The following is a 26,481-nucleotide window of genomic DNA, read 5'->3' on the forward strand; positions in this document are numbered from 1 at the left end:
TATTACAGTCTTTGCTTTGACGGGCTTTTTGACTTTTAAAAATTGTTTTGATGCAACTATGTATGTATTCAGTTCAGTTCAGTCGCTCAGTCATGTCTGACTCTTTGCGACCCCATGGACTGCACCACCCCAGGCCTCCCTGTCCATCACCAACTCCTGGAGTTTACTCAAACTCATTCCATTGAGTCGGTGATGCCATCCAACCATCTCATCCTCTGTCATCCCCTTCTCCTCTTGCCTTCAATCTTTCCCAGCATCAGAGTCTTTTCAATGAGTCAGCTCTTCGCATCAAGTGGCCAAAGTATTGGAGTTTCAGCTTCAACATCAGTCCTTCCAATGAACATTCAGGACTGATTTCCTCTAGGATGGACTGGTTCGATCCCTTGCAGTCCAAGGGACTCTCAAGAGTCTTCTCCAACACCACAGTTCAAAAGCAATAATTCTTCAGCACTCAGCTTTCTTTATAGTCCCACTCTCGCATCCATACATGACTACTGGAAAAACCATAGCCTTGACTAGACGGACCTTTGTTGACAAAGTAATTTCTCTGCTTTTTAATATGCTGTCTAGGTTGGTTATAACTTTCCTTCCAAGGAGTAAGTGTCTTTTAATTTCATGGCTGCAATCAGCATCTGCAGTGATTTTGGAGCCCAGAAAAATAAAGTCTGACACTGTTTCCACTGTTTCCCCATCTATTTGCCATGAAGTGATGGGACCGGATGCCATGATCTTCGTTTTCTGAATGTTGAGCTTTAAGCCAACTTTTTCACTCTCCTCTTACACTTTCATCAAGAGGCTCTTTAGTTCCTCTTCACTTTCTGCCATAAGGGTGGTGTCATCTGCATATTTGGGGTTTTTGATATTTCTTCCAGCAATCTTGATTCCAGCTTGTGCTTCCTCCAGCCCAGTGTTTCTCATGATGTACTCTGCATATAAGTTAAATAAACAGGGTAACAGTATACAGCCTTGACGTACTCCTTTTCCTATCTGGAACCAGTCTGTTGTTCCATGTCCACTTCTAACTGTTGCTTCCTGACCTGCATACAGGTTTCTCAAGAGGCAGGTCAGGTGGTCTGGTATTCCCATCTCTTTCAGAATTTTCCACAGTTTATTGTGATCCACACAGTCAAAGGCTTTGGCATAGTCAATTAAGCAGAAATAGATGTTTTTCTGGAACTCTCTTGCTTTTTCCATGATCCAGCAGATGTTGGCAATTTGATCTCTGGTTCCTCTGCCTTTTCTAAAACCAGCTTGAACACCAGGAAGTTCACGGTTCACATATTGTTGAAGCCTGGCTTGGAGAATTTTGAGCATTGCTTTGCTACCGTGTAAGATGAGTGCAATTGTGCAGTAGTTTGAGCATTCTTTGGCATTGCCTTTCTTTGGGATTGGAATGAAAGCTGACCTTTTCCAGTCCTGTGGCCACTGCTGAGTTTTCCAAATTTGCTGGCATATTGAGTGCAGCACTTTCACAGCATCATCTTTAGTATTTGAGATAACTCAACTGGAATTCCATCTCCTCTACTAGCTTTGCTCGTAGTGATGCTTCCTAAGGTACACTTGACTTCACATTCCAGGATGTCTGGCTGTAAGTGAGTGATCACACCATTGTGATTATCTGGGTCGTGAAGATCTTTTTATCTTCACCCAGAAGATTATCTGGGTACAGTTCTTCTGTGTATTCTTGGCACCTCTTCTTAATATCTTCTGCTTCTGTCAGGTCCATGCCATTTCTGTCCTTTATCGAGCCCATCTTTGCATGAAATCTTCCCTTGGTATCTCTAATTTTCTTGAAGAGATCTCTAGTCTTTCCTATTTTATTGTTTTCCTCTGTTTCTTTGCATTGATCCTTGAGGAAGGTTTTCTTATCTCTCCTTGCTATTCTTTGGAACTCTGCATTCAGATGCTTATATCTTTCCTTTTCTCCTTTGCTTTTGGCTTCTTTTCTTTTCACAGCTATTTGTAAGGCCTCCTCAGACAACTGTTTTGCTTTTTTGCTTTTCTTTTTCTTGGGGATGATCTTGCTCCCTGTTTCCTGTAGAGTGTCACAAACCTCCATCCATAGTTCGTCAGGCACTCTGTCTATCAGATCTAGTCCCTTAAATCTATTTCTCACTTCCATTGTATAATTGTTAAAGATTTGATTTAGGTCATACCTGAATGGTCTAGTGGTTTTCCCCTACTTTCTTCAATTTAAGTCTGAGTTTGGCAATAAGGAGTTCATGATCTGAGCCATAGTCAGCTCCCAGTCTTGTTTTTGCTGACTCTGTAGAGCTTCTCCATTTTTGGCTGCAAAGAATATAATCAGTCTGATTTTGGTGTTGACCATCTGGTGGTGTAGTGAGGATATAAATTCATTGTTGTCACATAGCGAGTATTTGTTCCTTGGGGGTTGCCTGCCTTTGTTTATGGTATTTTTTTCTGTATTCGTGTTTATTAATAAGTGTCATTATTTGTTCTGCTTTTGTTATAGTTTAGACTCTTTTCCAATCCTAAGTTTAAATGAGTATGTACCTATGGATTTAGTAAATTTTTTCATTTGTATCATTTAATTTTTATTCAGATGGAAGTGAAACACTAGATATACAACAGGTTTACTTATTTTTGTTCCAAATTGTTGGTTAATAGTTCCAGAGAGAGTTTATTGAATTGCTTTATCGTTTTCTCCGTAACATTAGAAGTCATCTTTATCATATATTGAATTCTTAATTACTCAGTTCTGAGCTTTATATTTTTTCTGCTTTTAAACTTTTATTTTGCTGTATTGTCTATTTTGATACCAATAGCACATTGTTCAAAATACAGTTTTGCAGTGCATTTTAACAAGTGTTAGGCTCTGTTTCCTCATTAAACTTCATTTGCTAGTTTTCCTGGCTATTTTCCTTTTCATTTCAAATCAACTTTCAAAGCACTTCTAAAATTCTGGAAAAAAACTTGTTAGTAGTTTAGTTGGGATCACTTTATATTTAATGGTTACAGTATATACTGGGAGGTAGGGTGGGTGGATAGGATGGACATCTTGATAATTTAATTTGTTTTTAAATGGCTTACTGCATCAAGCTATTTAACGACATGTGTGTAAGAGGGCTTCCCTGGTGGCTTAGATGGTAAAGAATCTACCTGCACTGTGAGAGACCTGGGTTTGATCCCTGGGTCAGGATGATCCCCTGGAGGAGGGTGTAGCAACCCACTCCAGTATTCTTGCCTGGAGAATCCCATGGACAGAGGAGCCTGGCGGGCTATAGTCCATGGGGTTTCAGAGGTACACAACTGAGTGACTAACATTGCTACTGCTTTCTGTGAAGATCCTTTTTAGACATTGGAGATACAGGGTTAAGAAGAAAAGAACCTTCATTCTTTTCCCTGACCAACTTTTATAACTTTAGAGGGTGTTTTTAAATAGATTATAGACTGTAGAAGGAGTATAAGAGTTTTCAGTTTCATATTTCATTAATTTCTCTTCCCTGGAAACAAAGAGAGGATTTTAGGAAAGTAGGGGGCAAGAGATAAAGAAAACCATTCAGAAATTCTGTAAGTGCTAAAACCAGGACAGAGGTGAAGGGAGGGTGGATCCTAAAGATACTTAGAAGTGAAATTGATAGGACACTGAATGAATTGGACATGGAAAAAGGATGGTGCAGAGGGAAGAGTCTTAGGATGTGGTATTTTGGGTCTGGTTGTTTGGCTAGAGAGTGAAGTAGAGAAGGAGGTGCAGATTTCCTAAGGAAGATGTTAGATTTGATTCTGAGTGCAGCTGTCAATCAGATATCTGTGTAGAGTTGTTAAGCAAGCAGTTAGATAACTCCTAACTGTGGTTTCCAGGAGAGGGTCCTCTGGGCATACAGAGCCCTGGCGGGACCGCCTCGGACAGTGTAGGCGTTGAAGCCAGTTTAGAGGAGAAGGTGAGCCTAGGCACACAGGAGGGGCCAGGGTCCCAGAGAGCTTGGGGAAGTTCCTAGTGATAACTAGATGGATGATATTGCAGGAGAAAAGGAGTGAGAAATAGCCGGACGGATCCAAGACCGCTGAGAGCTCAAGTAAAAGATCAATCTGTATTTTTTGGATTAACCACAAAAAAGCTTGTGCCTATGCTGGATTGATTTGGGGGGAATGGTGTTGGGGGGAGGCCCCTTTGCAGTAGGGATCAAGTATACGTTTGAGAGGCTGATTCTATTATTGTCATCATTATTTTATTATTTCTATCACTGAAGAAATTTTGAAATCCCTTTTAAGGGAAATAAAGAATCTGATTGTTTTGCTCTACTTGTACCTCCAGATCTGTATTTTTAAATAGGAAATATGTATTTAACCACCATTTACTTGAACTAGGTTCTCAGCAGTGTGATAAATTCTGGACTGTTGATATGTGATATTGAAATGATATGCTCCCCGCCATTATGGAGCATTATAACAGTTTCTGTAAGCTCTGCAAGGAACAGAACAGTAGAGTTTATCATACAGGGGATGGCAGGGGGCGGGGGGCATAAAGGACCCCTTTGAGTAAGTGAATTTGAGCTGAGGTGGGTTTTCCTGGCTGAGTGAAAGGCCCTGAGGTGAGATGAAACTTGTGACTGATTAAACCAGTGAGGTCTGAGATTAAGATAGGAGAGGTAAGCAGAGACTAAGTCTGTCTGCTGTCCTAAGTTACTTGTTCAGTTGCTCAGTTATGTCCGACACTTTGTGATCCCTTGGATTGCAGCCTGCCAGGCTTCCTTGTCCTTCACTATCTCCTGAAGTTTGCTGAAAGGCATGTCCATTGAGTTGGTGATGCCATCCAGCCATCTCATCCTCTGCCGTCCCCTTCTCCTCCTGCCTTCAATCTTTCCCAGCATCAGGGTCTTTTCCAGTGAGTCAGCTCTTTGCATCAGGTGGCCAAAGTATTGGAACTTCAGCTTCATCGTCAGTCTTTCCAATGAATATTCAGAATTGATTTCCTTTAGGATTGACTGGTTGGATCTCCTTGCTGTCCAAGAGACTCTGAAGAGTCTTCTCTAACACCACAGTTCAAAAGCATCAATTCTTCAGCATCCAGCCTTCTTTTTTATGGTCCAACTCGCACATCTGTGCATGACCACTGGAAAAACCATGGATTTGATTATATGAGCATTTGTCGGCAAAGTGATGTCTCTGCTTCTTAATACGCTGTCTAGGTTTGTCATAGCTTATCTTGCAAGGAGCAAGCGTTTCTTAACTTCATTGCTTCAGTCACCATCTGTAGTGATTTTGGAGCCCAATAAAATAAAATCTGCCATTGTTTCCATTTATTCCCCATCTACTTGCCATGAAGTGATGGGACTGGATCTTAGTTTTCTGAATGTTGAATTTTAAAGCCAGGTTTTTGTCACTTTCATCAAGAGGCTCTTTAGTTCTTCTTCGCTTTCTGCCATAAGGGTGGTGTCATCTGTGTATCTGAGGTTATTGGTATTTCCTTCTGGCAATCTTAATTCCAGCTTGTGCTTCATCCAGCTCTGCATTTTCCATGACGTGCTTCAGTCCATGGGGTTTCAAAGAGTCGAACACAACTGAGCAACTGAAACAATACTGCATAGACGTTAAATAAGCAGGGTGACAATATACAGCCTTGACGTACCCCATTCCCAGTATAGAACCAATTCATTGTTCCATGTCTGATTCTAACTGTTGCTTCTTGCCCTGCATATGGGTTTCTCAGGAAGCAGGTAAGATGTTCTGGTATTTCCATCTCTTTAAGAATTTTTCAGTTTGATGTGATCCACATGGTCAAAGGCTTTAGTGTAGTCAGTGAAGCTGAAGTAGAATGTTGGCAATTTGATCTCTGGTTCCTCCACCTTTTCGAATTTCAGTTTGTCCCTCTGGAAGTTCTTGGTTCATGTATTGTTGAAACCTAGCTTAAAGCCTAGCATTACCTTGGGGCTAGCATGTGAAATGAGTGCAGTTTGAACATTCTTTGGTATTGCCCTTTTTTGGGATTGGAGTGAAAATTGACCTTTTCCAGTCCTGTGGCCACTGCTGAGTTTTCCAGATTTGCTGGCATTTTGAGTTCAGCACTTTAACAGCATCATTTTTTAGGATTCGAAATAGCTCAGCTGGAATTCCATCCCCTCTACTAGCTTTGTTTATAGCTATGCTTTCTAAGGCCCCCTTCACTTTACATTCCAAGATGTCTGGCTGTAGATGAGCAACAACACCATCATGGTTATCCATGTATTCTGTGTATTCTTGTCACCTCATCTTAATATCTTCTGCTTCTGTTAAGTCCATACTATTTCTGTCCTTTATCGGGCCCATCTTTGCGTGAAATGGTCTCCTGGTGTCTAGTTTTCTTGAAGGGATCTCTAGTCTTGCCCATTCTGTTGTTTTCCTCTATTTCTTTGTATTGTTTACTTAAGTAGACTTTCTTATCTCGCCTTTCCATTTTTGAGAACTCAGCATTCAGCTGGGTATATCTCTCCTTTTCGCCTTTGCCTTTTGCTTCTCTTCTTTCCTAAGCTATTTATAAGGCCTCCTCAGACAATCATTTCGCCTTGTTGCATTTCTTTTTCTTGGACATGATCTTGGTCACCACCTCCTGTACAATGTCAGGTTACTTAAAGCGTTTTTTACTTTGTCGAAAAGTAGTCACTTCATCTGAGGATCAGAATATAAAGTTCTTAAGGGCAGTGATTTTCCTTTGTTTTGATTGACATCTCCCTGTTGTACAAAATAGTATTAGCACTTGGTAGATGGCTCAGATATTTTTGAATAAATACTGTTAATTAGATGAATGAATACACTTGTGCTTGACAAGATTATTCCATCTGGTTTATGGTAAACAGATTGCAGTATAGGGGAGGAGTTGTGTTGATTCGCTCCAGTGAAAGCTGGTAGCACTGGACAGTGGTGGTGGGGGAGAAACACGTCTAGGAGGAGAATAATTTGATGGTGGTCCCATGGGAGTGAAAGATGATCAGGGCATTTTATATCCGAACAACAGAGTGTTGCAGCGGTCCCTCTAAGTCACTGTGACTTAACTGAATTTTTTCCAAATGCTTCTTCCTGCTCTGTTTGTATTTGCTTTTTGACATTGCCACACACCCTAGATTCCTACTTACTCAAGATTTATCTTACATTGTTACCAAGCTCTGTGAATTTGACATAGACTTTTAATACAGCACCTACGCAATTTCCCTCGTATTCTCCATTCTTGGGCCACTTCCGTGCTGGATGCTGTATCATTTCTTGTCTACGCTGTTCATATCCAGTCCTCTTGCTGTCTTGCCTTTCTTACACTCTTTATTCTCTGCTCGATATATACCCATAATATAGAAATGAGTATATCATTCAGTTCCCTAAAAATTCTGTGCTTTCCCATTGCCTATAATGTAAAGTCTACATCAACAGTACTGTCTGGTTGTACATTCAATTACATTCAACAAATACTCATTGGAGCTCCGACTATTTGCTTGCCTGTGATCTAGTCACACAGGGCTTCCCTGGTAGCTCAGCTGGTAAAGAATCCATCTGCAATGCAGGAGACCCTGGTTGGATTCCTGGGTTGGGAAGATCCCCTGGAGAAGGGATAGGCTATGCACTCCAGTATTCTTGAGGTTCCCTGGTGGCCCAGGTGGTAAAGAATCCACTTGCAATGCAGGAGACCTGGGTTGGATCCCTGGGTTGGGAAGATGCCCTGGAGGAGGGCATGGCAACCCACTCCAGTATTCTTGCCCAGAGAAGCCCCATGGACGGAGGAGCCTGAAGGGCTACAGTCCATCGTGTCACAAAGAGTTGGAAACGACTGCGTGCCTAAGGACAGCACACCACATACTCTGCACCCCTTCCTAATTTTCTGCCTAGGATTACTAACTCTTACCTGGATAATCATAACTGAGTGCACTGAACATGTCTGCTACCATTTTTCTGTGACCACTCTCAGACCTGGCTTTGTAGCCTTCTTTGTTATTGGCAAATACGACAAATCTTGATGGAATAAAAATTGTCTGTGCATTAAGACTGTTAAAGATTTGGATCGCCACTGAATGATTTTTGTCACCTTCTGAAATCATCTGCACTTGGCAGGAGGCTGTTAACATACATGCTGATGTTCAGTTTATGGGCCCTTGGTGATGCCTTTGTGTTTCTCTGCTCTTTTGATAAGCAGGAGTCACTTTTCTATATATTTAGGAGTTGCAGTTTTTCCTTGGTGTTTTCATTACACTCATTCAGCAAACATTCAACTGGTTGCTGGTATCAGGGGTTTCAAACTTCTTCAACTGGATGTCCCTTTTTTCCCAAAGGAAATGTTAAAATCTATTAAATCTTAAAACAGATTCATGTGGACCTATGCTGGTTAGAGTATTATAGTTAATCCCAGGCTGCTTGATACCTGCTTGGTGACTCTAGGAACTACCTCCAGGAAGTGGTATTAGACTCTGAAGCAGAATCACTTGAATAACGGTGATAACAGACATGGGAGATATGACATTTCTAAAGGGTTTATACATATAAGTAATGCCTGGAGTCTACCAGTGTTCGTAAGACCCACATTTCTTTCCATACTTTCTGATATTAAAATTGTTTTTTCTAACTAGAACCACCATTTGGGTACTTACTGATGTTTATGGCACTTTCCCTTGGTGGCCTGCAGGTCATCTTTTTTAAAAAATGAGTGAACGGTTTGAGACTGTTTGGGGCCTGTTCCATTGAAGTGAATATGTGCTTTCAACTTGTCCTGCCTGCTGACTCTCCTGTACCCGCCTCTGGGTAGCCGTAAAATGACTGGTAATATCTTTGCCTGTTTTGTCAGAAACTTGCTTTGCTTTCTTCCTAGCTTACGTTCTTTATTCATTCATTCAGCAGCTCTTTACCAAGTGTCTACTGTTCTAGACACTCTTCTAAATTCTGTGGAAGCTGCTATTGCTGCTACTGCTAAGTCGCTTCAGTCGTGTCTGACTCTGTGCGACCCCATAGACGGCAGCCCACCAGGCTCCCCTGTCCCTGGGATTCTCCAGGCAAGAACGCTGGAGTGGGTTGCCATTTCCTTTTCCAATGCATGAAAGTGAAAAAAGAGAAGTCACTCAGTGGTGTCCAACTCTTAGCGACCCCATGGATTCCAGCCCACCAGGCTCCTCCGTCCATGGGATTCTCCAGGCAAGAGTACTGGAGTGGGGTGCCATTGCCTTCTCTGGCTGTGGAAGCTGGGCTTAACAAAGTCAGTCAGAATTTCTGCGTTTGTGAAGCTGACACTGTGACTAGGGAAACATTCAGAAACAGGATGAACAGATCAAGCAGGAGCTACTGAAGCACTCTAGAGGATGGGGAAGGAAAGGCATTGTCCCTGTGAGAGATGACCCAGAAATGTTAGTATTTTCCTAGAAATCGTGATTTGCCTCATTCTTCGGTCATCTTCCATCTCACCTCATGCTCTTTTAATGGCTTGATGTCCTGCTTCAGGCAGTCATCCCAGTTTCTGGACCAGCCGCTGACTCGGTTGCTGACCGGCTTGTTCCAGGACTGAACTTGTGGCCTCGTTCTCGTTAACGCAGTTATCCCGTTGTTGACTGATTACCTGGACTGAGCATGGCTTCTCCTCCTGCTTCCTCAAAGCTCACTTACTTAGTCACTGGGTTTCAAACATATAAATCAAGGAAAGATCTGAATGGGACTGGGAAGTGTTTCGGGTGAGACCAAAGGCTCTCCTTCCTTCCCCCAGTCCCCACGCTTTGAGGCTGCGTGTCACCTCCACGGCCTCCTACCACAGAACTTTTGTTTCTTAGGGTAGCATTTCAGAGCCGTTTCATTGAGTCTTGCCTTGTCCTTCTGTGATGACTGAAATACTTTATAACTGAGCTTTCTAATATGGTAGCCATGCCACCACAGCTGTTGAGCACTTGAATGTGACTCATGTGACTGAGGAATTCAATTTTAAATTTTATTTACTTTTAATTAATTACATTTTCAGTGGCCACGTGTGACTCAGTTCAGTTCAGTTCAGTTGCTCAGTCTTGTCTGACTCTTTGCGACCCCATGAATCGCAGCATGCCAGGCCTCCCTGTCCATCACCAACTCCTGGAGTTCACTCAAACTCACGTCCATTGAGTCGGTGATGCCATCCAACCATCTCATCCTCTGTCATCCCCTTCTCCTCCTGCCCTCAATCTTTCCCAGCATCAGGGTCTTTTCAAATGAGTCAGCCCTTCACATCAGGTGGCCAAAGGATTGGAGTTTCAGCTTCAACATAGTCCTTCCGATAAACACCCAGGACTAATCTCCTTTAGGAAGGACTGGTTGGATCTCTTTGCAGTCCAAGGGACTCTTAAGAGTCTTCTCCAACACCACAGTTCAAAAGCATCAATTCTTCGGCGCTCAGCTTTCTTTATAGTGATTAGTACAGTAGTTCTCTTGCCTGGAAAATTCCATGAACTGAGGAACCTGATAGGCTACTGTCCATGGGGTCGCAAAGAGCCGGACACGACTGAGCGCCTTCACTTTCACAGTAGTTTTAGAAGGTGCGGTTCCAGTATAATGCTAACTCTCGATATAATATTTACTGAATGTTTCTCGTATAAAATAGCAAGACACATTCTTGTATAAAAGTCCAGATCTTGTATGAAATAGCTATAGTTTTAGATGATAGTGAACTCTTGAGAACACCTGGAGTAAGTTCTAGCTTGTAACCTCAAACAGATTATCTACTCTTGTCCTCAGTTCCCTGTTAGAAGATGGGCAACTTTGTAGTACCTTTTCATAGTGAGATTTTAAAATAAGGTTAAAGCATGCAAGGGGTTTGGTGTAGTGCCTGATTACTTCATTTTAGGTGACTTATCCTAAGGGTTTTTGTGGGATTTTTTTTTTTCCCTTGTAAAAATAAACCTTTTTATTGCATAATGTTTAAATAAAAGAAAGATAACAGAAAGAAACTAAAACTAATCTATAATTCTACCATCCATAGACAAGAACAGAAAAACTTTGAAATATGAAAAAAATTTGTTTGGGTTCATAATATATTTTGTCTTTGTTTTGAATATACATGTGTATGACATATGACTACACTGTTACTATTATTGTAAAAAAAAAAAAGGGAGCTTTTGGAGACTATGTCATATGTGTATAAATTGCCTTACCCATCTCCTTTTCTAATATAAAAGGTTTTAGGAAATATATCGTGATTACTGAAAGACATTTTAAAACTGGTAAACTCACTAATCCAATTCAAAGATTTATCTTTGGTTACTTAATGTTTTCAGAGTGTAGATAGAAAAAAGGTGTAGAAGATTGTATCTTAGATTTGGCATGTTTCTTGAAAGTTCTAGTATTTCAAAGTTGTGACTAAAGGCATGCCTTATTCTCACCTGGAAACTGGGTTCCCCTCTTGGTGGGTATCACAGAAGATACAACCAGGAGAAGGAAGGATTTATTACTTGCAGCAAGTAAGGAGAACGCTAGCAATCTTATCCAAAGCAGTGTCTCCTCGAATAGCAAAACTGGGGGAGTTTTAAGCTACATACATATTCATGAAGGACTGGAACAGAGAAGAATTCAACATAAAGGAACTTCCCTGATGGTCCAGTGGTTAAGAATCCACTTTTCAATGCAGGGGATACGGATTTGATCCCCGGTTAGGGAGCTGAGATCCCGCATGCTGTGCTGCAAGTGCTGAGTCTACAGCTAGAGAGACGCCTGCGCTCTGCACTGAAGAGCCGGGGGGGTACAACCCAGTGCGACCAAATAAGTAAATGAATATTTTCAAAAAACTCAGCATAGACTTGGGGCAGAGGTTGACAGAATCCAAGCTTTAGTTGCCTGAAGTCACAAGGGTCAGAAAAGGTCAGAATCGTCTTTCCTTAGGTTCGGGTGCCCTAACGTGTAGCTACCATCCTTAGCAGGATGGCAGTCTTAGTTCCCGTAGAGTAACTCCGAGATGTGTGTCCGATGGTTATGTGTATCCCTTGAGGAACAGCCAGGACTCTGGTTTATTGCTGACCTGTTGCTTCTTGACTGCTTTTCCTCTGCTCTGCATTCCTTTGTTCCCGGAAGATCATTTACTACTGAGACCTGTTCAGGGACAAGCATGGTAACTAGGCTTAGATCACAAAAGGGCTTAGGCCTAAAATGGGTTCTCTTATGTCAAAAAGCTACATCTGGTTCTTTTCCTCCGAGGACACCCTATCCCATCTGCCTGCATTATGGCCTTATAGCAATATATATTCATTTAAAATATGTATTGAGCACCTTTTATGTGTCAAGCACTGTGCCAAGTACTGGGGCTATAAAAACAAATAATATGTCATCATAATTTCCTTTAAATAAATTACAGTTTAGTGGAAGAGACTGACCTTGGTTCTAAATAAAGTGCAATCAGTGCCAAAAGACGATCTAGAGAGTGAAATATGGAAATATAGGGTAGTTTTGGGGACAGCCCAGGATGGGAGAGTTGTGCTGGGGCATCCCAAGTGACAAAGAGGTAAAGAACTCACTTGCCTGCACAGGAGATGTAGAGATGCGGGTTCAGTTCCTGGGCCAGGAAGATCCCCTGGCTGCGGGCATGGCAACCCACCCCAGCACTCTTGCCTGGAGAACCCCATGGACAGAGAAGCCTGGTGGGCTATAGTCCACAGGGTCACACGCAGTCGGACAAGACTGGAGTGGCTTAGCACGCACTAGCTGAGGTGAGACCCAGATGGAGTTTTAAAGGAGTGATGGACTTAAGCAGACAGTGGTGGAGTGAAGGGTATGTCAGGTAAAGGACGCAGTGCAGTGGAACCCCGTGTGACCCAGGGGCTTTCAGAGGCCGTAGCAATTCAGGAAAGAGTTCAGAGGTGGCTGGGGGGAACATGGGAGCCAGATAAGTCACAAAGCTCTGTCTTTCTGCGTCCTAGTAAGACACGAGGACTTTATGCTTAACGTTATAAAAGGTCTTTGGATGTGATTTGGAGAATGTATCAGAGACGAACTGTCAGATCAGAAAGTCCATTCAATGGATTGTCGCTTAGGCAAGGTGAGAGGCTAGTTTTATAAGAGCTTGAATTCAGCCTCTTGAAATGAGGAGCATTCTAGATATTCGATTCTAGGACATGGAAGGGATATTAGGGCTAGAGTTACATGTACAGGTCATGCACATAATGGCCATGGTGTGACCGTCACAGCACCAATGACGTCACTAAGGAAAAGGCATAGAGTGAAAGTTTGAAGAGGAACACTGTGGGGAAATAGAGTAGTTATCATAGGGATGTCAAAGAGTGAACTTTTAAAAGAGACTGAGAAAGAACACGCAGGGAGGCCTGAGAAAAATGAGGAGAAGTTTAGAATAACGGAGTCCAGAGGACAGTATGTTTCGTGCAGAAGGAAGTGGTGTTCAGTGTCAGCTGATACAAAGATGCCAGATAAATGATACAAGTGTTTCTTGGATTAATAAGAGACAATTTAGAAGTTTCAGTAGGAGGAGAATACATTGATGCTATAGTCCAGGGTTATTTTACTCAGGATTCTTTGGTTGCAAGTAAAAAGTCAGCTCAAATTAAGATTTAGGCAAAGGAGGGACTGATTAACTAGGATTGTGTGGAAGATCCAAATTATAGGAATTTTAGAGATGCAACTAGAATCCAGTAGAAGGAGCAAGTTTCCTGTGAGGCACTATCAGGATAATCTCTTGTCATTTCTTGATTTCTTCCCGCCTGTTGCCTTCTTTTCCAACACACACCTGCTTTCTGGACATGAAAGGCAGCAGACCGTGTGATTTTCGTCTCTGGATTGGAGTTACTTTTCTTTCCTGAGATGGCCCATCTCAGACTAAGTGCTGGGCCTGGGCCAGCCGCTGGTATCCAGGGTATGAAGTCATCAAAGAACATGGTGGCTCCCAAGGTAGCTATGAGATTAGAGCGCTTGGCAAGTCCCCATGCTGGGAGGGAAACTTTCTAGGCAGAGGTCTTACAGGTGTCTACTCCAAGTAAGGAGGGAAAGGAAATAAGGAAAGTGAGTGTAGATGATGATTTCAAGAACCTGAGCTTTGAAAATGAGTGTTTTGATGATAGCTTAAACAGAGAAATTTGGACATTTGTACAGTTATTTTGTAACCAAATCATTGACAGAGATTTAGTCATGAGAATTGAAAATTGTATTTAAAAACAAGAGCTAGATATTCATTTTAATGTTTCTGGAAAAAGATTTCTGGCATAGTCTTGTGGACACAGAAGTTTATGTGAACAGAGGAGGTCTGGTGGTCACTTTATTGTCGATACATTTTCTCTGAGTAGCCTCCTTTTTGTTTGAGATTATCGTGAGCCACATGTGAAGAAAGAAATGAGAGAATATTAGAGTTTTGCAAAGACCCTTGAGGTCTTGTATTCCAAGATGCTTAATTTTCTAAATAAGAAAAGTAAATTCCAAAGAAGTGAAAGAATCACTTTCAGACAGAAGAAAAAGGGGTATTTTCTGCTTTGGTTTCTCTTTGGTGGGTTAGGAGGAAGTCTTTCCTAGAACCTTTTCTATAGACCTCCCTTCATGACCCATTGTCCATAATTGGAGCACAGCTCTCACTTCTGAAACCTGTTGCTGATAAGGGGAATGTGATAACCTGAGTAATTTAAAACAAGCAGAATCTGCCCCTAAGAATTGTGTATCTGAACAAAAGTAGAGCTCTTCAGCAGGGAAGACTGGGATAAGGGCTGTTGAGAAGGAACTCAGCAATATCTGTGACATAAGGTAAGCTATGGCAACCTACTCCAGTATTCTTGCCTAGAGAATTCCATGGACAGAGGAGCCTGGTGGGCTACAGTCCATGGGGTCACAAAGAGTCAGATATGACTTTGCCTATGTGTATTGAACTGTAACTTCCTCCAATTTTAAAGGAAAACTGGAGAAGGAAATGGCAACCCACTCCAGTGTTCTTGCCTGGAGAATCCCAGGGACGGGGGAGCCTGGTGGGCTGCCATCTATGGGATCGCACAGAGTCGGACATGACTGAAGCGACTTAGTAGTAGTAAGATAAGCTAAAGAGCTTATATTTTATTCTGTGGTCAGTGGGACAGTCCCAATGGTTTTAAACTAGGTAACAGGTCAGATCAGATTTGAATATCAGAAATAAATATCTTCACATAACACATGGTAAGACATGAGGTGATAGGTCATCCTTACACTTTGTCTGAAACTACGTAAAGTGGTACCACAGTTGAACTGAATCTTGGATTTTCAGAATCTTTGCTTTTTACCTGCATCGCATTTTCTCATGTATTTATATGCTGTTGATGATTCTGTGTTTGTCTTTTGCCATGGAATTAAGGTCGCTGTCTTTAAACTGGCTATAATATAGGGAATGGGTTTGTAAAAGTTATGAATTAACATTCCTTCTTATGAAAGCTATGCATGCATGCTAAGTAGCTTCAGTTGTGTCTGACTCTTTGTGACCCTATGGACCAAAGTCCGCCAGACTCCTCTGTCCATGGGATTCTCCAGGCTGGCGTGGGTTCCCGTACCCTTCCCTAGGGGATCTTCCCTACCCAGGGATTGATCCTGCCTCTCTTATGCCTCCTGCATTGAAAGGCAAGTTCTTTATGCTTAGCGCCACCTGGGTAGTGATGAAAGCCGTGGTCGTGCTTAGTTTTAAATGTCTTCCTAAGGAGGCACTTAAATTGCTATCAGGTTGCTTACTGTACTCCCCTGGTGGCTCAGAGGGTAAAGAATCATTCTGCAATGTAGGAGAACTGACTTCGATCCCTGGGTGCTGAAGACCCCTTGGTGAAGACCCTTGGAGAAGGGAATGGCACCCCACTCCAGTATTCTTGCCTGGAGAATCCCATGGATGGAGGAGCCTGGCGGGTTACAGTCCATGGGGTCACAGAGTCACACACGACTGAGCGGCTAACACTTAACTGATTACTGTCAATATTATCACTGGTTGGGGTGTTTGAGTGTATAATACAGATTCACGTATACAGATGTTCTACAGATAGGCTATAATAAAAGGGACGCAGAGGAAGCCTGATACGGTTGGTACGTAGGGCAGCTGGGGAAAGCTTTAAGAGGATGTGGAATCCATAATGAGCAGTACATAATCTACAAGATGGGACATGTTCTAGATAAAGGAAACAACAGCTCTATAAAGAAAGGCAGAAAAGTCAAGGAGTAATGTCAAGGTGCCCTGTATAGGCAGAGCATACAGTCGGGGAAAGGCATTGGCAATAAAGCCAATGGATCATGGAGAGGAAGGCCAAAGAGAAGGAGCTCACACAAGTTGGTGCCTGATACAAGAAGGCACTGTGGTGGGGTCCTGTTGCAGCAGAGGATTGCATCCCTGTTCTTAAGAGGGACTGAAAAGGGAAAAGAAAGTGGAAGTGAAAGTTGCTCAGTCATGTCCAACTCTTTGCAACCACTTGGACTATACAGTCCATGGAATTCTCCAGGCCAGGATACTGGATGGGTAGTCATTCCCTTCTCAAAGGGATCTTCCCGTCCCAGGGATCAAACCCAGGTCTCCCATACTGCAGGTGGATTCTTTACCAGCTGAGCCGCCAGGGAAGAGTAACTGACTCAGTGTAACTCACTTGCCTGAGGGCTCACTGCTAATAGTCAAGAGAGTCTACAGTTGCAACCACGTCTGTCTTAACTTGAAGTTCTGTTATCGCTGTTAATAAATATCCTTCCCACTGTATAATTGCATTCGGTTGAAATGTTAGCATTTGACTTTTATTCTTAAGCATTGTTGAAGGGTCCTTAGCAGGTATGAGTGTTGCCAGAGGTGTTTATCAAGGAAATGAGGTGTTGGTGTTGTAGAGGCTGGAACGACTACCTTTCGAGTCTGCAGACAGTTGCTTGTAACAGCTCACACCCAGTCACTGGAATCACTAAATGACTCCATTGTCAGAACCATATTTGCTCTATTTTCCAGAGAAATAAAAACCAAACTCTGTGCCAGTTTTTTCCTCCTGCCTTTCCATTTAATAGTACCTTGGTCTTTGGTTCCACTTGGGCTTAATCCTCTTTGGTGCATGCCTTGTAGCTTTCTTAACTAACACTCAAATAAGACTAACTCTGAACTAACTACTAATTGACCGAAAAGTTCTTCGGTCCATAACACCTGTGAAACAGATATTTCTTCTTTTAGAAGTGACATGATGAACTCTGATAGAAAATGTTATACCATTCATTATACCAATACTGAATTCTTTTACACCAATCATCTCTAGAATGGTATGTAAACAAGGGAAATGTAGAATGCCTGTCCTCAAACTCTAAGAACACATCTGGAACTATTTGAACTAACTAAAAGTAAAATAAGTGCCATGGCGGATTATGCCATACCTTTTCACATAAAGTAACAACAACAAAAAAGGAAATGGAAAACATACCACTTCTAGAAGGCCCTGACATTGAATTGGGTATTGAAATGCTATCAGTAATATATTTATATATACCACATTTCCTTCCATGCATCAGCCATCTTTGGTACATATGTGCTGAATATTTGCCATGTGAGCTGAAAACTTACCATATAGGGAAGATGTTGTTTAGAAGTGGTGTGAATCATTAAGGTAGATGATTCTTTTTTAAAATACATAATTTACTGATAACTTTTTTCTTTCTTTCTTTTTGGCTTTATCATTTTGTGTCAATAAATGTCAGCTTTCCCCCAGAGCAACTAAAAATAGAAATTACATACAAGAACAATATAATTTTCATAAACTTAGAAAACTGTGTAAGAAATATTATAGCTTAATATTGGTTTTACTATATCCTCTAATTGGAAATGGAATGAAATACTTCTATGATTGAATCATAGCTCTTTTACTGTTTGCTATAGAAATTTCAAGAATATATATTTCAGAATGTTTTTTTTAAAAAATAATCCAAAGCAAATGCAACAGAACTCAGCATAGTTAAAACACATTTTCTGAGTTTCCTTGCGTCTCTCTGCTCCAGAGGGTTTTTGTGTGTGTGTGTATGGCTTAGGCCTGGCTGGTTATTTCACCATCTATCTCAATTCTGGATTGACTGCAGTGAACAGCGAATGAGTTACATATGGTCTCACTTTGTCAAAGTTTGTAGGACCTCTGGGTTGGAACTCCTTTTCATCAGAGTGAAACTAACCATCACAGAAATGTGGCCGATGTCAAAATCCTAAATACACATACACATGAACATACATTCTGGTGAAAGTGTGTATATTACTGTTAGAAGTGGTGGTGTTTTGCTCTTCACTGACTTAGTGCTTATTGCTCCTAAAATGATGACATTTCAGAAATTTAAAAAAAGTTGTTCATCTACCTTTTATAATAATTACTGCTGTCATTATGGTTAAATTCTGCATAGGAATCATGTTACATAAGTGGACCAAGACAGGTATTTGAAAGGTGTTCAGATTAAAATTGCGAATGTATCAAAAATCTTTCTGAAACTGGGCAGCAGAAGACAAACGCAAATTTTATCTTAAAAGAGTCTGAAGAGGAAACCCATTGTCAACTTGACAGTTTATTATCCCCTCTTTCCTTAGCGCGGGCTGTTGGAGAAAGAGTAGTAAAAAGTGGGTGCAGGATATATTCTCAAGTTTAGATCTTGCTCAGGAATCGCATCAAGGTGAGGCAGGGCCCGTGTCTACCAAGGCTCAGCCTTTCTGGATGCTGAAGCTGTCCATTGTGACTTCCTGCCAAGGCTCTGCCTTTAGGGGTGCTGAAGCTGTTCACTGTAACTTCAAGCTCCTTTCTCCCTGCTTTCTTGGTGTGTTCCCCCTTTCTCGTCTTTCCTTCTCTCGCTTGCTATGTTTATTTATTTATTTTCTGTTATTCCCACTTCCCCTCCCCCCCCTTCCTTTCTCTGTGCAACCACGTGCTTCAAATCTGTGGGTCTGGACTGCCTTCGCTAACAGCTCTGTGTGAGTGTTAGCAGAATGCAAACCAGATGGACCAGCAGTTCCCACTGTTATCTCCCAGCCGACTCTGGCAAGCCTGCCTTTATCCTTCCTTCCTTGGCAAGGGAGAAATATTTGCCTTTATTTAGGGAGACTTGTATTTGCTGCTGTACCTCTTCCCTAAGCTGCAGCATAAGTGGAAAGCTATTTATTCCCTTGTTGCTGAGGTTGGTTGAGGTGAGTAGACTGTGCAATGAATTTAACTATCAAAGAAGTAGTTTTGAGCCTGCCTAACTTCTGCTTTTCTCTAGAATAAGTTATTCACTGGCACTGGTTGCAAAACGCTCTGGAATAGCATATGAGGAAAAGCTTTTAATAATAAGATAGAGATAGAGGTGCTCTCCATGTGTTTCACCATCGTTTCACTCGGAAACACTTATTCACCATAGGGATAGTCATTGTTATTCAGCCAGCAGTGGAGATGAAGAAAGAGAGATCCTGATACTTACTGTTCACTGATTCATCTTTCAAAATGCTCTTTATTAGAATGGTGATTACTTCGATTCTTTTAGTACAACTTCCCTTATGTGTTATCTGCGCTATTTCAGCTTTCAAATGTCATGTTCTGTTGCCTCCCAAGTCTTATGAAATTGCTTTGAATAAAGGTGAGGTTGATTTGGAATTGTCATAGTAATAATTTGAGCTTTTCATTTTAATAGTTGACAAGTAATTTTGAGAGTTTTTCACTATGGTGACCATATTGATGTTTTAAGAGATCCATTCTTAGGAATAGTCTATATTATTTTACTTTTCAAAAAGTCTAATTGGTAGGTATCTGTGCCTCAGGCTGCAAGAGGCACCTCCGAAATGTTTTTATGGGGGGTATGTGTGCATGTGTACACATATTTGGTAGAAAATTGCATCTTAAAAAAAAAAAAACACTCTTTCCTTCTTTTTTTTTTTTTTACTGGAGATCTGTTTCTCTGAGTAGATTAGATTGAGAAATTTAAAATTGCAAGAGAAAAATACACTTAGTATAAAAGTTCTGAAGTGCTTTATTGGGTAGTCAGGGAAATTCTCCTTGTCACATACTCATAAAAAAATATTAGGAGGGTCTTTAGTTCTTTTGAGTTCTCAGTTTGCTATTTTTCCATTCTTACTCTGCCAGAGATTGGTGGTTGAAGTATTGGTTACATATTTTTTAAATGGTGGATCATAAACTCATAAATTCTAAGTCAATAATAACTTCATTGTGTGACATTTATGTAGTGGTGATTTTTCAAACAGGGCAGAAAAAAAAATGAAGTGAGAGGTTATGACCAGGAGACATAGCCTGCTTCATCTATTAGACTGGAAAGCTAAGCATGGAGAGGGGATGGCAAGTATTACAGAAAAAGCTATCGCAGAACATCAGCGTCTAACAGGATCCCACCTGCATAACAGAGCCTCAGATTTGTGTACTTTCTGAGCTGCCTGAGGGCTTCATTACCGGCCCACTTCCTCATCTATTTTTTACATCCTGCTAATGTTGGCTTCAGCGTCAAGTGAAGTTGTGCTGTTGCATATAACACTACCAAAGGTAGCATCTGCCCAAGCCAGAAATAACAATAGGATGTGAAATTACCCAGTTAGAAATGAGGCCCTGCCATCTGTGCCACACCTTCTTAAGAGAGGTTTGCATGGTAAAGTCTTGATTTAAGCCTCGGTAGATAGACCTACTTTATTGATAGAAGATGCTAGGTTTCTTCTGTTACCTTGCTTGTAAAAAAAGATGAGCCCCACTTACAAAACCGAGGTGCTAAAAAAAAGAAAGCCCCGAGGTGCTTAAAGAGTCAAATAACATGATCGTGGTGGCGTCCTCCAGATCGTACTGAGAAGCACTCCACGATGCCAGACTCACCTGTGGATGTGAAGACCCCATCCAGGCTGACTCCTCCCACGATGCCACCTCCCCCAACAACTCAAGGGGCTCCCAGGACGAGTTCATTTACACCAACGACGTGTAAGTAGACGTTTCTGCGTTTTCTGTTTTCAAGTTCAAATTAATTTTGTTTTCTGCGAATAAAGATCAAGGGACAAGAAGATCCAGCATAATGTCTTAGGATAAATGAAGATCCCCTTTTAGCTTGCTCCTTTCGACTTGGAACATGTTAATAGGCTGCAATTATTTCCAGGCTCCTTCTGATCTTCTAATACCACTTTCTTCCATCATTTACAAATAATGTTAAAATCTACATTCTTAAGTTAAAAGGCGGATTGTTTTACGCAACCAAAGCCTCCAGAAACCTTTTTGAAATAAAGGAGCATCTTTCTTGTGTTGAACCTGTCAGACGTTTATTAAATGTTTATTCCATTTCAGCTTGGCTCCGGACTTGTGTTCTGAACCAGTGGAGTGTACTGCCTTTTGTGTCAGTCTAGGAAAGGACAGACTATTCTGACAGAATACCAACTTCCCTTTCATTCCTGTATATTTTAGTAGGGATGGGGGATAGCTTTGTTTTCATCGATCTGAAAATCCTGGTCAAAATATCACAAAAGATTTGTGAAACTAATATTTACAGACCATGCGCCCTGAAATCTATATGTGAATGAAAAATAATAAGCAAAAATAGATCTGTGGCTGTATAAGGGATCAGCAAAAGGAATATCCAGGTTATTTATGAACTATTGCACTGCCATTTAAAAGGCCTTTCCAAACATATAAGGAGCAGGGGGCTGCAACAGTGCCAAGTTGTAACCCTGTCAACTTGCATTTGGTTTGTTTTTGCCCAGAGTCACAGTGATAGGCGTATGCCTGCTGTGACAGGGCCTAGTGAGATGTCATTTCTTGACAGGTAGCTCTGTTCCTCACTTGGGACAAGACCATTTTATTTTCTTGACTTTTTAAGAATGATAAGGTACTTAAAACATCTTTAAAATATCATTGGAGGTCATTTATCAAAATTATATTTCAAAGATAGGTTTGATAAAGATCTACCATGATAAAGTCAATAGTTTCTTTGGTGAGAAATGTGTAAATTTTTCTACCCTAGTTCTTACAGATTATTACCTTGATATTCAAGTAAATTTTATTGAGTGAATTCACTAAGTTACCGCCTATCCATGCTATTAGTTGGATTGAGATGTCCCTTTCGGTTTCTAGAAGTAACTCTTTGATAATTACCATATCCATTTTGGCTTCTTACATAAAATTTGTGTTTTCCTTAAAAAAGTGGTTAAGAAATATGAGGGGGAGAAAATAGCCTTCTAATTGGGTGGTATAAGGTTAAAACTTGAAAGTACTCTTTCTATAAACACAGCTGTCAGTTGTGTGTACAAAACATGATTAAAAATGTCCAGTGATAAATTTAGTCTCCACCAAATGTACACTTTCTCTCGGGGAGCCGTTTAGAAAGGAATAGTTCTGTTACATTGATGTAAGCCTGTGACAAAAAGCTGACATCCAAAATGCTGTTTGTTCTGTGTTTGAAGCGTTTCAGGTGGCTGGCATATGCGTGCTTGGGAGGCAGGCTGGCCCTGCGCTCCAGCCAGCCCCCATTGATTACCAGCTTCTGTGCAGACTGTCTTCCTGCAGGGTGAGGGGTCCACCCCTGGAGTCAGGGAGCACCCGAGCGCCTGGCCACCCCGTGACGTCAGAGCATCTCACCAAACACCCCGCAGCTTTGAAATGACCCAAAGTCCCCAGATTGGAAGGGAAGGACCCTTAGTTGTGATTTTCCTGTTGACGTGCTTTATTCGTTTATCTTCTTTCTGATTTTGTGCCCTTCGACAGTAACCAATGGCACGAGCCATTCGCCCACAGCCTTGAATGGCGCCCCGTCGCCGCCCAACGGCTTCAGCAACGGGCCTTCCTCCTCTTCCTCCTCGTCTCTGGCTAATCAACAGCTGCCCCCAGCCTGCGGCGCCAGGCAGCTCAGCAAGCTGAAACGGTTCCTCACTACCTTGCAGCAGTTTGGCAATGACATTTCGCCAGAGATAGGAGAGCGAGTCCGCACCCTCGTCCTAGGCCTGGTGGTAAGCCAACTGAACGCGGCCCAACTTGGGGGAAGGGAGAAGGTGGGGGAGACTCCAAGCACAGGCTGTGTTCTTGCAGCCCTTTTGTTTCCACACCGGGTATTGCGTGCAAGTCTAATTCTGTAGGAACAAGGGTTTCAGGTCTGCATTACATATTGACCCCCAGCGTGATTTCTTTTACCTTTTGGCTGTGGTTATGCAGATTTATCATTATCTTGGCCATAATTGTGTATGTGCATAAAATTTAATAGGTATATCCTCCTGGCATGGCTAAAGTACTTCGACAATGGCAAAATATTTTTGTTATGTTAGTGGTTTGCTTAATGTAATTGGGTGCCTATTTTAACTTCATTGCTTTGGAGAATTTTTATTAGTAGCCTAGATGAGCAGGAATTTATAACAAGTAACACGTTATTCTTTTATGTTTTCATTTTTAAGCCTAATAACAGTAAATTTTGTGTGTGTGGAAGAAAAAGCATGTAGCATAACATTTTAACACATTTCTGGGTGTGCAGTTCAGTGGCATTAAGTACATCCGCGTTGTGGTATAACCATCACTACTATGCATTTCCAGAACTTTCTCATCACCCCAAACTGAAGTTGTACATATAAAACAATAATACCCTGACTTCTTCATCCCTTAACCCCTTGTAGCCATTCTTTAATTGTTTTTTTGTTGTTGTTATAGATAGAATTACATAAACCATTATTCTGAGAATAGAAGTGTTGATTTGGGCACATTATACTACAGTGTGTCCATTGTCACACTGGAAATTGGAACATATTTCTTTTTTTTGCATTCTAAATCACTTTTGCATGTCCTGTGATTTTCTTTATAAATAAAGAATTTTCATTTAGGATGATGATTTCGTTTATCTTATTACATAGACTTATCATGGGCAAAGCCACACCAGTGTGTTTTACAAAAAAAGTCCTAAAAGTCTGCGTGAGAGTCTGGTGCAATAGACTTGCTTCAGATCATGGTATCTCACATTTGACAGAGATTTTACCATTCAGTTTTTAACCCTTACCTCCCTCTCCTTCACACTTTAAAAACAAGCAGCTTTCACATATTTCAGAATCCATCAGTGTCACCTCGTATTGCTCTGTGACAGGAAGGTGATTTTGACATAAGTGTGTCAGCATACAGCACTTACTTTTGTCAGTATTTACCTTTTCCTTTTTATTTATTCTTGAGTTTTGCACAAAGTCTCTTTGACACATAAGTAACTTATATCATAGAACCACAAAATAAATCCAAAAACAGTAATTGTGTTGTTGTGTTTGTTACTAGTTAAAAAAAAAATATGTCTTTTTGAAAACTGCTTTTTAAATCTGATAGGTTCTTTAACCATGCTTTCTGTAACTTCAAATATATAAAAATTTGATAGCTTTAAGTAGGTTTCTTCCCACGTATTAAGTGGAATGCTTTTGAGGGTAGTAGTTAAGATATTTATTTGTCTAAAAACTTTTTGGAGATAAGTTAGAGGAAGACATTAATTAATAATGCTAGGCAGGCAGTGAACATTTGTCAAATGATGAATGAATAGAGAATGAATTTTGCTTTGAGCATTTGGCTGCAGGCTTTGACACATCATTTTATTTATATATATTTTACATGTGGAGAAACTGAGGTTTACAGAAGAAAACTATTCTAGGCCACCCAACTGGTAGTGACTGACAGGCCTATGATTTGAACTCAGGTGCTCTTGACTGGAAAATCCCATGGACGGAGGAGCATGGTAGGCTGCAGTCCATGGGGTCGCTAAGAGTCAGACACGACTGAGCGACTTCACTTTCACTTTCCACTTTCATGTATTGGAGAAGGAAATGGCCACCCACTCCAGTGTTCTTGTCTGGAGAATCCCAGGGACGGGGGAGCCCGGCGGGCTGCCATCTCTGGGGTCGCACAGAGTCGGACACGACTGAAGCGACTTAGCAGTAGCAGCAGTAATTATAATGAATCAGAGCCTGTTCTTTAGATAGAGGTAAGAAAAGTGTTATAAGAACTGTTTAAACGTGCAAACACAACGGGCATGAGCTTTAGAAAATGGAGCCATGGAAACAGAATGAAAGATTAAAAAATGTATTCTCTGATCCTTATTGTTACAGATAGGAAGTTAAGTGTTCATTCATAGTTTCAAGAGAAGATGCTTCAAGTCTGGAGGTATAAAAATCTTAAAACTTGATGCCCCCTTACTCTATCATAAAAGGAAAAGGAACTTGCCTTGAAAAGTAGGTGGAGCGCTATTCTAAAGTCCTTAGGTTACAAATACCTAATCTTGTCAGTTGTGAGGATAACTGAGCAGTTGAAAAAGCTGAGACTGAAGTCTACAGTTGTGCTTCTGCCTAGAGACTAAGAAAAATGAACCAGACTGTGGTTAATTCACTCAACAACTTTATAGTAGGTCGGTGGTCTATTAAATAGATGCCTTTACCAAGGAATATTACCCGTTGTAGGATCCAAACCCTGAAGATTGAGGGTTTGTTTTTATGGCCTAGGTTAGGAGTGAATTCAGCTTGTCATGAATAGTCTCTGGGGCTGAGCAATGCACAGTATTTCTAGGATAAATGCAGTATCTTGGATGACTGGGGAGTTTTTTTCACCCTCTGAGACTTAGTAACTCAGAGAAGGCTCAGACCTTTGGCCTCATTAATACAGCACACTACCCATCTTAGCTGTTCGTCCTGAGCCAAGATGCTCTGATAAGCAGAGAAAGGATACAAGATGGGAAGACAGGAGGAGAAGGATATTTCCATCAGCAAGATCAGCCCATGGCATGTGGGATGAACTGAGACATTCTAACACTTGCCTTTGGCCTTTATTTGATCTGTTGTGCTTTTAAATACGTGCAAATGTGTTTGTTTTCCATAAAGGTAATAAGTTTCTTCATAATCACGGGGACTTCTCTGAAAATTAAACTATGGTAAGGTGCCTGCACATTATTCTCAAAGTACCAAATGAAATGTGTTTCATTTTCAAGTGCAAGTTTTAGGTGTAGGTGGTACAGTAACTGATAATATATGATCTTTTTTTGTTGTTTTTAATAGAGTCAAGCGGTTTTATAAAGAAGAATTTGCTTTCTGTATGTGTGTCTGCTGGGTTAGCACCATGCTGTAACAATATTAGTAATTGATTACTTTTGGTATTTTTTACCAAGGGACAGATGTATTTATAGTACATATTTTCTCCCACAGAACTCTACTTTGACAATTGAAGAATTTCATTCCAAACTGCAAGAAGCTACAAACTTCCCACTGCGACCTTTTGTCATCCCATTTTTGAAGGTATTGTTCAGCTCACTGGTCTGGAAAGTATTTTCAAACCATACTATTGCTAGGTCACGACAGTGTTTCTTTTTAGGTGGGGGTCAGAAGGGAGGTGGGAGGGGGTTTCATGTTTGGGAACACATGTAAGAATTAAAGATTTTAAAATTAAATTTAAAAAAATTATAAAAAAAAAATAAATAAAAAAATAAACTTCAAAAAAAAAAGGCATTTTGACTTAGTTTAACGGGATGAAAACTATCTGAATAAATGTGTGTGTAATGTGTTACCATTAAATTATCATTAAATGTGTTTAATGATAATTTCAAAAATCATTCTAAAATTATAATGCAAAAAAATTATAATGCAGAATTTTGTATAGTTTGGGAAAGAGTTGAGAAATCTCT

General features: G+C 40.9%; 1 protein-coding gene across 1 annotated transcript in view; it reads left to right on the forward strand.

The window, feature by feature from the left end:
* RUNX1T1 (RUNX1 partner transcriptional co-repressor 1) overlaps positions 1–26,481 on the forward strand; it is a 149,923-nt gene that overhangs the window by 69,157 nt on the left and 54,285 nt on the right. The window contains 3 exon segments of the mRNA XM_068983723.1: positions 20,658–20,795; positions 22,566–22,807; positions 26,006–26,095. Of these exon segments, the coding sequence (XP_068839824.1) occupies positions 20,658–20,795; positions 22,566–22,807; positions 26,006–26,095 (470 nt within the window).

The sequence above is a fragment of the Capricornis sumatraensis genome, chromosome 11, assembly GCF_032405125.1.
Source record: "Capricornis sumatraensis isolate serow.1 chromosome 11, serow.2, whole genome shotgun sequence".
Classification (NCBI taxonomy): domain Eukaryota; kingdom Metazoa; phylum Chordata; class Mammalia; order Artiodactyla; family Bovidae; genus Capricornis; species Capricornis sumatraensis.